This window comes from Schistocerca piceifrons, chromosome 5, assembly GCF_021461385.2.
Source record: "Schistocerca piceifrons isolate TAMUIC-IGC-003096 chromosome 5, iqSchPice1.1, whole genome shotgun sequence".
Classification (NCBI taxonomy): domain Eukaryota; kingdom Metazoa; phylum Arthropoda; class Insecta; order Orthoptera; family Acrididae; genus Schistocerca; species Schistocerca piceifrons.
Window position 1 is genome coordinate 43,855,381 of NC_060142.1, and position 12,106 is coordinate 43,867,486.

The 12,106-nt window shown below is 40.1% G+C and overlaps 1 protein-coding gene across 2 annotated transcripts in view; it reads left to right on the plus strand.

Moving 5' to 3' along the window:
* Positions 1–12,106, plus strand: part of LOC124798403 (hydroxylysine kinase) — a 240,350-nt gene that overhangs the window by 143,421 nt on the left and 84,823 nt on the right. For both annotated transcript variants that reach the window (XM_047261791.1, XM_047261790.1), the window contains exon 2: positions 8,802–8,958. In XM_047261791.1, coding sequence (XP_047117747.1) covers positions 8,812–8,958 — 147 coding nt within the window. In that variant the 5' untranslated portion in view covers positions 8,802–8,811. The remainder of the gene's footprint in view (positions 1–8,801; positions 8,959–12,106) is intronic.

Genomic DNA, 12,106 nt, shown 5'->3' on the forward strand with positions numbered 1-12,106 from the left:
CTTGGTAACCAGCTACAATGGGGCGGCCGGGATGATTGGGTTTGTGGATTTTAGGAAGAAGGTAGAAGGTAGGGGTGCGGGGTGTCGGTGGGGCCTTAGGCCCCCTGCAAAACCTTTCACCTGACTCCATCAACCTCCTGACCCCACCGACACCCCGCACCCCTACCTTCTACCTTCTTCCTAAAATCCACAAACCCAATCATCCCGGCCGCCCCATTGTAGCTGGTTACCAAGCCCCCACAGAACGTATCTCTGCCTACGTAGATCAACACCTTCAACCCATTACATGCAGTCTCCCATCCTTCATCAAGGACACCAACCACTTCCTTGAACGCCTGGAATCCTTACCCAATCTGTTACCCCCGGAAACCATCCTTGTAACCATTGATGCCACGTCCTTATACACAAATATTCCGCACGTCCAGGGCCTCGCTGCGATGGAGCATTTCCTTTCACGCCGATCACCTGCCACCCTACCTAAAACCTCTTTCCTCATCACCTTAGCCAGCTTCATCCTGACCCACAACTTCTTCACTTTTGAAGGCCAGACATACCAACAATTAAAGGGAACAGCCATGGGTACCAGGATGGCCCCCTCGTATGCCAACCTATTCATGGGTCGCTTAGAGGAAGCCTTCTTGGTTACCCAAGTCTGCCAACCCAAAGTTTGGTACAGATTTATTGATGACATCTTCATGATCTGGACTCACAGTGAAGAAGAACTCCAGAATTTCCTCTCCAACCTCAACTCCTTTGGTTCCATCAGTTTCACCTGGTCCTACTCCAAATCCCATGCCACTTTCCTTGACGTTGACCTCCACCTGTCCAATGGCCAACTTCACACGTCTGTCCACATCAAACCCACCAACAAGCAACAGTACCTCCATTATGACAGCTGCCACCCATTCCACATCAAACGGTCCCTTCCCTACAGCCTAGGTCTTCGTGGCAAACGAATCTGCTCCAGTCCGGAATCCCTGAATCATTACACCAACAACCTGAAAACAGCTTTCGCATCCCGCAACTACCCTCCCGACCTGGTACAGAAGCAAATAACCAGAGCCACTTCCTCGTCCCCTCAAACCCAGAATCCCCCACAGAAGAACCACAAAAGTGCCCCACTTGTGACAGGATACTTTCCGGGACTGGACCAGACTCTGAATGTGGCTCTCCAGCAGGGATACGACTTCCTCAAATCCTGCCCTGAAATGAGATCCATCCTTCATGAAATCCTCCCCACTCCGCCAAGAGTGTCTTTCCGCCGTCCACCTAACCTTCGTAACCTGTTAGTTCATCCCTATGAAATCCCCAAACCACCTTCCCTACCCTCTGGCTCCTATCCTTGTAACCGCCCCCGATGCAAAACCTGTCCCATGCACCCTCCCACCACTACCTACTCCAGTCCTGTAACCCGGAAGGTGTACACGATCAAAGGCAGAGCCACGTGTGAAAGCACCCACGTGATTTACCAGCTGACCTGTCTACACTGTGACGCATTCTATGTGGGAATGACCAGCAACAAACTGTCCATTCGCATGAATGGACACAGGCAGACAGTGTTTGTTGGTAATGAGGATCACCCTGTGGCTAAACATGCCTTGGTGCACGGCCAGCACATCTTGGCACAGTGTTACACCGTCCGGGTTATCTGGATACTTCCCACCAACACCAACCTATCCGAACTCCGGAGATGGGAACTTGCCCTTCAGTATATCCTCTCTTCTCGTCATCCGCCAGGCCTCAATCTCCGCTAATTTCAAGTTGCCGCCACTCATACCTCACCTGTCTTTCAACAACTTCTTTGCCTCTACACTTCTGCCTCGACTGACATCTCTGCCCAAACTCTTTGTCTTTAAATATGTCTGCTTGTGTCTGTATGTGTGGATGGATATGTGCGTGTGTGCGAGTGTATACCTGTCCTTTTTTCCCCCTAGGGTAAGTCTTTCCGCTCCCGGGATTGGAATGACTCCTTACCCTCTCCTTTAAAACCCACTTCCTTTCGTCTTCCCCTCTCCTTCCCTTTTTCCTGATGAGGCAACAATTTGTTGCGAAAGCTTGAATTTTGTGTGTATGTTTGTGTTTGTTTGTGTGTCTATCGACCTGCCAGCGTTTTTGTTCGGTAAGTCACCTCATCTTTGTATTTTTATATATATATATATATATATATATATATATATATATATATATATATATATATATATATATAAAAATAGTTTCCCTCTATTTTATATATATATATATATATATATATATATAAAAATAGAGGGAAACATTCCACGTAGGAAAAATATATCTAAAAACAAAGATGATGTGACTTACCAAATGAAAGTGCTGGCAGGTCGACAGACACACAAGCAAACACAAACATACACACAAAATTCAAGCTTTCGCAACAAACTGTTGCCTCATCAGGAAAGAGGGAAGGAGAGGGAAAGACGAAAGGATGTGGGTTTTAAGGGAGAGGGTAAGGAGTCATTCCAATCCCGGGAGCGGAAAGACTTACCTTAGGGGGAAAAAAGGACGGGTATACACTCGCACACACACACATATCCATCCCCACATATACAGACACAAGCAGACATATTTAAAGACAAAGAGTCTTTGTCTTTGTCTTTAAATATGCACAACCTCATCCAAACTCAGTGAGATGCAGATAATGGCATCTTTGTCACCTTAATGGCATTCTTGAATAACATCATCTGACCATGTCCAATCTCAAAGGTAACTAATATTCACAAGCATTACAGCATGTATTTAAAGAAAACCTGATTTGCATCCTCATAGTGGTGCTACTAGGGCCACTATTATGCAACTGGAGTGAAATTTTAATATTCATCTTTCAGATGTGGAAACACACCTACCAAGTTCTGTTTATGTCACACAATTCCTTGATGCAGCAATTTTTTTTCTGTCGATTTATTTTCTATATGTCTTGTAGTTTTCATGCAGCCAGCTTCTGAAATCCCAGAGGTACTTATGAATAACCCTGGATTTATTTCATTATTTGAGGTGGTATTGATTTTCACTTCTGTCCAGCAATCTTTATGCTCCTGATACTACATAGGCATTGTTACTGTTCATATGGAGTTTGAATTTTTGTGTCTTAGCATAGATCTTCTAGCTGTTCACTAAAATCAGATTAATATTTTCTCTTTTTGACTTGTAATGAATATGTTTCTCTATACTTAGTGTAGGTGACCTATCCATCTCTCCAAGTGCTCATCATTGAGCCTATGAAGAGTAAATGATAGAGACATAGTCAATTCTAGGATGATGTTTCTAATCATGGGCTGTGCTTCTGTTTCAGAGGGAAGGTTTATTGTCTTCACCTGTTTAGCCAGGGATCTAATAGAATGCAGGATGCACCAATAAAGCTGACAGCAGGAGGTTTTGGTCTCTACATGAGATGTGATATGGAGTCAGCTGCACCTGCCGCACTCAATTACCGTTGGTATAGGCTCCTCTGCCCTGTGAATGAGACACAACAGCAAAAATATTGAATGCCTGCTGGGCTTCCTTCCTGAACTGCCAGCTGATTCCCTGAGGTCTTTCATTCCCTGTCTAGTGTCAGAGCTCTGAATGGCTAGCTTATTTACTCTCTACTCTAGTTAAGACTTCCCAGGATGATCAGCTTCCATTCCAACAGTTAAGTATGTTATGTTGATTCATATGCAAATTTGGCATTGTGTTGTTGTTGGCTTCAGTGCAAAGACTAGTTTGATGCAGATACCAGTGCAAGTCTCTTCATAACTACTACAATCTACATGTATTTGAATCTGATAGCTGTGTTGAAGCCTTCATTTTCCTCCACAATTTTTACCTGCCTGATTCAGTGCAGTCCATACCTGCATTCACATTATGCCCAGAGAACCATTATCTGTCAGTGCCTGCTATTTATTCTCAGATAGTGATGAAACAACAAGGCCAAGTGCAGCAGAGGGTGTAACAGAATCGGGCCTCTTAAGCTGTGCCAGAGGAATCACAGCTTATACAACTGGCATCCTGTCACAGCTGTAGCTCAAGGCACCAACATGAAGCCAGTTGAGTGCAGCAAAATGTGCTGACTGAAGTGGTTATCAATCTAAGACATAATAGGCAACTGCTAAACAAAGCATTTCCTTATATTCCAATGGACATAGACTCTCTGAGGTGAGGTATTCAGGATCCATAAGAACCAATGAATTACATTTCATCTGTTGAGATTTTATTTGTAGGCTAGGTAACAGTTATCAATTTATGTAAGCACTTGTCCACAAATTCAGTTAATGAATGCAAGAGTGTAATGCGCATATACCAGCATCTTTCTTCAATGAGGTGATGAGAGTCGTAAGTGCACAGTTCTTGGCAATCAGACCATGTTCTCCCATCTGTGTTGAATTATAAGCCTCTCCACAATGTCTTACATAGTAAGACACAGTACACTGTATACCCTTGGTGGTGTGTCAGTGAAAGTTACAACCAATTTTGGAAGCACACTTTGTGCTATTTTAGATGGTTAGCCTAAGGTGTGTGCCAATGTTAGACTTCATGTTCTTCCTTCCTATCAGTTCAGTTTTTATTCATAACACACCGCCTTGCATACGTATTCATCACCTCATTGGTGCAATACATTTAAACATCTGATAAGCAATTGAAAGGTCAGAGAAAGACAATGGAAAATCACCTCTATGAGAACCTTGTTATGAATTCAATCTGAGATACCCGACATCATCAATCAAGGGTATACGAATTCATTAGATCACACTCTACATATGGTTTTACTCAAATGGAATCTGTATGTTTACATGGATGTTCAGCAGCACACAAACAAATCACTATCCTACTGGAAACACATAAAGAAGTACACACATGCAACTTTTAAAAAAATCATATGTGAAAAGATCTTCTTTGTCTAATGGAAATACATGTCAGCATATACTGAATAGTAGCTCCAACATGAAAGAAAGTTGTAAAATATGCAGTGGCCTCACGTAAATAAAATTAGCTGAAGGATCTCCACCTGATCTTTTCAGCAAATAAAACATGTTCAAGTGATATGTAATTTATGGAAACTGGCATGTCAAGAGCATCACACATTGCTCAGTCCTCTGGCTGCAACCTGAAAGTCCGTATAATTGTGCCGTCCTGTACTGTATTAGATCACCATGATTTCCCTCATTTGAATACCAGAGTCAAGATAAAACACTTGGTATGATGATTTGTCATAATAAACTGTGCTTTTGCTTAGAAGAATATCTCTTCACTGAAATGTTGCAGCAGCCAACTGATAAAAACATAGAAAAATGAACTGTACCAAAATTATCCAAGATCTTTTAACTAACTTCTGTGGCACTAGATTCAGATATCTGAGATATCTGTAAGGTCATACCACATCAGTTAATCGAAGTGTAAAAGTGGGACTATTGCAAGATATTCCATATCTATCACGAAACATTTCATTTCAAGGGAAACAACATTATAAACCAACAAAATGCTGTAATTCCTCAACTGCGTGGCCAGGAGTAAGTTATCAATCATTGAGTAATGCTACTCTGTTTCATCACAAAGATATAGCTTCACCCACGACAGTCCAACACTATTTGAAATATGTACCAAAAATATTTTTTAGTGTCATCTGGTCCATGTTGAATGTAGTGCCAGTGCCCACAGCTACATTGCATTTTCAGACCACCTCACACAAATAGAAGGAAACATCAAACACTACAGCAACAACCCAACATCTTGTACAGGGATACATGTGAGAATTCTCCAGACAGCCTCCGTATTTCTCTGATTGTCAATTTATCGTTTTCCTCCCACTGAAGAAATTAATTTCAGTTAAATTGTGGTTTACATGACCGGAATCTATGAAAAATATAATTTTTGTGTAATTTTTGCCACATTATCTGCAGAGTAGAGAATATTTTGTATTCTCGTACAAATGTTATGAGCAGTTAACTGTGAACAATAGTCAGGTTAAAGGAATCCCCTTAAATTAAAATATGTCGGATTAGACACCACTTGGATTTATCCAATTATCTTGATCCCATTACTAAAGATTTTTACATGGTAATGTTCATCCTATGGACTCATGTTGTTAATAACTCTTCAGTAGCAGATAGGCAGCAGCTCCTTAGTACCATAGACAGTCATAAAGTTGAAAAAATCAAAGTGTGTTCATGAAACTTGGCAATGCTGTCATTCCCACTCTACAGTCACCCATTAATCCAACATATTTTCTGCAAGAGAGGTGGCGCAGTGGTTAGCCCACTGGACTCACATTAGGGTGGATTATGGTTCAAACCTGCATCCAACTATCCTAATTTGGGTTCAAATGCTGGGATAGTGCCTATGGAAGGGCATGACCAACATCCTGTCCCATCCTTCCCTATCCGATGGGACTGATGACCCACTGTTTGGTCTCCTCCCCCAAATTGACCAACCACCCAGCACCAACCAATGACTGATAATGATTGACTTAGCAGAAACCTTGTTTCTTGAAGTTTACGTTTTGGATCTTCAGAAAAATTGTGCACCTGGAAAATTATCTTGTCATTCTGCAAGTGTCTGCCACACAGTAGTTTCTTCATATGAGGAGAGAGAAAGAAATCACTGGGTGCAATGTCAGGAGATTAATGGGAAGAGGCAAAATCTGATAACTCAGAGAATCAGAATATATAACTGTGCTGTGTACAGAATGAACTGAGTTGTTCCCATGGAGTGGAACGTAGCAGGTGGTGACCTCTGCCACATTCAAAACACCATGCAATACATTGAAAACTTATCCACAACTGATTTTCATTTTTCCACTATGACCTCCATTGTTATATGCCTGACTTAAAGCACCAGTGCATGGCCTTTTCTTCCATTTTCTGGTTTTTCACAGAGAGATGGTCTGCCACTTTATTCTTCATCATGCAGTTTTGTTTGACCACACTGGAAATGTCTGTGGAACATAACTACCATGTTTTCTAATGGTGCATTGTTGCCATTCACTCCCACAATCTCAGCACAAATTGCTGCAGCACTCTTCCCCTGGATAAGCAGAAAATGAAGTACTGCATGATATTCCACCAAACAAATGGGCTGCATCATTTTGTTTTTGCTGCTCTAATGATGCGCTGCAGCACTGTGACAACAGGAGTTCAGTGTGTACTAAGACTGCAGATAGGTGCCTAAAAACAAACAAAAAAATAATTATGTAACTCTTTTTTGATGTGATAATTAAAATCTTCCCTCATTCTACATATACAGGGCACATCAGCATTGTTTGATGGTTTTTGAAGTTATAGTACACAGTGACATTTTAAGATGTTGCACCTTATTTTATTTCAAAAGATACACAAAGAATAACAGTTTCCATCCTATATGTTAATTTTTAAAGAAATTAAGTATTTGTGAAAGATAATGTCCTTTATAGACTGGCCCTCTTTTTCAGCACACTCATCGAACTTCTGTGCAAAGTTTGTCAGCACTTGCTCCAACATGTTACAGTGCATTGCATGAACCTTTTGCTTAATGGTATCCTTTAATTCAATTGCAGTACATGGCTTCTGATGTACACTTTGTTCTTGATGAAATCCCACAAGAAAAAGTCACATGGAGTAAGACCTGAAGAAGGGAGCGGCCTGTCAACATGTCCTCTCTTGGATATCACTTTCCCAGGAAACAACTCCCTTACTTCAGACATGCACAGAGTGGAAGTGTGAGCTGTCACACCATCTTGCTGAAACCAAACATTTTGATGTTTTATGCCATGGAGATGAAGTTCTGGGATAAGAAATTCACACAACAGGGCCAAATAACACTCAGAGTTGATGGTGATGGCTCTCCCATTTTCTTCAAAGAAATAAGGCCATATGACACCAAATTTCCCTAATACAGCTCACACTGTAATCCTTTAACAATGCCATGGGTGCTGGTGCACTTGCTGAGGGTTGTTTGTTTATTAACTCTATGGCATAGGTAAAAATGAGCCTCATCTTATATTAAAATCATAATTCTATGTTCTTTCTCTAACATATCTTTCAGTACTTCAGCAAAATGTCTCCATATCACAAAATCTCAAGGTTTCAACTTCTGAACAATCACAATTTTGAAGGGATCAAAATTTAGACAGTGTAAAATGCACTGAATGGATAAATTTGATAACACAAGAGACTGTGCCTGTCATCTTGCAGATCGGTTGGGGCTCTGTGGAATTGCATGATGCCCAACTTAAATATTTTCAGGTGCATGGCCATCTTTGCACTGCCTCCTGGTTTTTCCTTCAATGCAGAACCTGTCTCACGAAAGCTCTTAACCTGCAGCAGAATGGTATTGTGGGCTGGAACTGCACCATTAATGCTGAACTGGAGACAGAACTCCCTCTGAGGGGTGGCCACAGATTCTGCAGTTTTAAAGAACGTTTCTATGACGAGCACTCGGTGTTGCACAGTCCACCTCTCTACTGAAACTAGTCTATTGCTGCAGGGGAAAACAATGAGCCCAAGCATGCCCCTCCACTATGCTGACTCACCCATTACTACAGAGTCAAAAACATCAGGTAACACTGCTTCACTCTGTACGAAGGCCACTCTCCATGATGAGATTTATGTAACATGATGAAATTTTACTAACACAACAAAACTATAAATGCTTTACAAATAGGTGACAATAGCTCTGATTGTGTTTTGTAGACTGGTTTGCTGATTTAATGTTTGAATATTGACAGTGTTTGTTAATATTATCGATTACAGCAAAGAAAACTGTCTGCTCTTGCTCTACATGCTTGAGAAACACTTTTTTGTTTGACAACGAAACGTATTTATTTTCTTTTGCAGGAAGCAAAGAATGAATGAATTCTTGGAGCCTGGAAAAAGGATACGACCTGACATAAATAAAGAGGCTGCAGCAGAGTTGGCATACAAATTATATCAGCTGCCAGAAGTAACAGTTACTGAACTCAATGGTTACGATGATAAAAATTTCCACTTAAAGGTTTTATTACTTTTACTTAAAACATTTTAAGTCCTTTCATGTGGATTTACTGAACTCTGCAATTTTTAATTATTCTGAAATTCTGTTTTATTCATTAGCTATGGAGACTATCCCCATTCATCTATACTTTTGTTCATTATTTTTATACTCTGAAGCAAATAACTTTTCTGGTGTTTTCTGCACTTACCTCGATGTACAGTTGTTTTCTTAACCTTTGCTTCAGGAAATTAAACATATTCTTTACTGAAGATGAAAGTGCTGTAAATTTAAATCAGATTTCTGCACTATTACACACACACACACACACAGACACACACAGACACAGACACACACACACACACACACACACACACACACACACACACACACACAGAGAGAGAGAGAGAGAGAGAGAGAGAGAGAGACAGGTTACAAACAGACAGGCTACAAACTACAGTGACATTCTTACTGACAGCAACTGCTGCCTGTTTTGTCTCAAAACTTAGTTTAAAGCCATCACTTACTGCACATTGTGGAGCTTTGCCTCTTACACAGTTTTTGTCAGCTATCCCTTTTTTTGACAAAGTGTTCCAATTTCTGTTTCCATTTTCTATAGATCTTCTCTGACACTGTCTATTCACTTTGGTTTTCACTGGTTGTAACACATTTGTCCTCCAGGATTTTCAATTAATATCATCTTTCATGCCTCCATATCCACCATACATAATAACAAGCATATAACTGTCTTCCTAATTTTATTATTTTTGATTGATGGATATTAAAGGTGGTGTTAAGTCCATTTTGATTCCACAGTGACTCCATTTGCTGAACATTCACATTCACACTTTCCCTTTTCTTTCACAATCAATTTTTTAACAGTTCTCCATATCCCTTTACAGTCTTGTTTTATCCTTCCTATACATTTCTTTGTAATGTCCTCTCCTAAACCTTGCATTTTTGTTTGGTAACTGTATTCCACTCAGTGTTGAACCATGAGTTTCTTCTGTGTCGATTGTCCAGCACTTAATTTTCTGCAGTTTAATGGTTTCTCTCATTTCTTCAATGAAGTTGTGGGGGTATCAATACTTACAACCACTTCTAGTGAGCTAGGGCTGCAATACCTGTGGCTTGATCAAAAACTGCAGTGCAGCAGTGCATTCCAAGCTGCGTCTGTGAATGGATGTGCTTCCAGTATTGTGCTTGTCAATAAATTTAGTTCTTATATTGACGTTCCCATCTCATTACTGGTATATTTCAACCACCTTGTAGTAAATTCTACCAAAAAGCCATGCATGCCAGATCTCTTTAGTGCCTTTGTTAATATGTCTAGATTTTGATTTCAGTTGTCTTTAGAATGCCTGTGTTTTATTTTGATGAATTTAATATCATTGCCCTGACTATGGCTAATCCTGGATTATAATGGATGACTAAAGCTTCTTGTACTGAGAAGGTCTAATTTATGCCTAGCATCTATCAGTATGTGATTTATCTGTGTCACTGTGTTACCACTGGAGGGGGGGGGGAAGGGGGGGGGGGAGAGGGGGGGGGGGGGAGGTTGGTGTTTTCCCTTGTGAACTATTTTAGTTACCAACAGTGTGGATAAAATGATCACATTTTCAAATTTTGCAGATAAGAGTAGTCCTATTCATTTAACTTTACCAGCTATTCCATTTATTCCAATGCTACCTACAATTTAGACCCTTTGAGGAAAGATCTTGGCAAGAAAGATCCTGTAGCTATTATTAGGGCTAACAAGATCAGTTTGCACCATACCCCCAACCATGCAATTGAGAATGACTTCGGGCACATTACTGGGAATGCTTCTGGCACAGATGTGAAGATTGTGTTATTGTTTCAGTTATATGACAAGCCCTAGATGAAGCATTCTGTCGAATATGTAAATGCATGCTTCATAGATCACTCAACAGAATGAGATAATCACATATGGATTTAATTTGTGTGTCATCCCTCACAGGATCATACTGATATGGCATATACCTGGATGTTTCTAGTAAGAGGTTACTTCCACAACTAATTTTCAGAAGCATCTAGTCTAACCGCAGTACTAGCTGTCCCATTTCTATGTTTCCAAATATTATCACAAGGCAGGTCTTAGATTAAACTTTTATGAAAGAAAGAAGTGCCAAATAGCTATAGACACAGTTGCAACAATCAGCGGAGACACACAAAATGGCAGTTTGGGTGTCACAAATAGTAAAAATTACAACACATTTGAACTTTTCCATCAAAACATAATAAACATGCTAAAAGAGAAAGAGGAGCTACACACATTACTACAGGAAACTGAAAATCTAAAGGTATTTCGATAGATGTGCTATGCATGGCAAAACATCATTTGGGATTCAAAGGAATTGAACAGTTACACCTATATGGATAACAATTACTATCACATTACTGTAGGTTTAACACAATGAAAGGGGAAGTGCATACATAAAAAAAATGGAATAAAGTCACTGCTATAGAGCTTAATGAGTAGGACCAAATGTACTGAACAGCTCTTTGAGTGCTGTACTTCAGTAACAGATTTAAAAACATACAGGACAGTAGTGCATTGTTCTAACAATCAATAGGCTCCCAACAACAAATATTTTAAACTTCGTTAAGCTGTTAAAGTTGATATTAATAACATTTAGTGATCGTATAAAGAGATTTTGGTATTGATTCTGGAGATAGCACTGATGGAGAGATCCTAGTGTTATTCACATACCGTAACTTGGGGTGAATGGAACAGAAAATGAAGTTTTTACTGAAAATTGATATCTAAATATTGTACTATAATTTTGAAATTTGAAGTACAGCAATGTGTTACAAGAATGAAAATGTTCTTCTATACCCAGACGGGGTGGCTGAATGGTTCTAAGCACTACAGTCTGGAACTGTGTGATCGCTACTGTTGCAGGTTAGAATCCTGCCTCGGGCATGAATGTGGGTGATGTCCTTAGGTTAGTTAGGTTTAAGTAGTTCTAAGTTCTACGGGACTGATGAACTCAGAAGTTAAGTCCCATAGTGCTCAGAGCCATTTGAACCATTTTTGGTCTAACATAACTCTCCTTCAAATTTTAATCTGAACTGTGTTCCAAATCACCCCAGGACTTGAAGTGATTTGGAACACTGCATGTTTTGAACAGCAGTTGCATTTCAAACATGT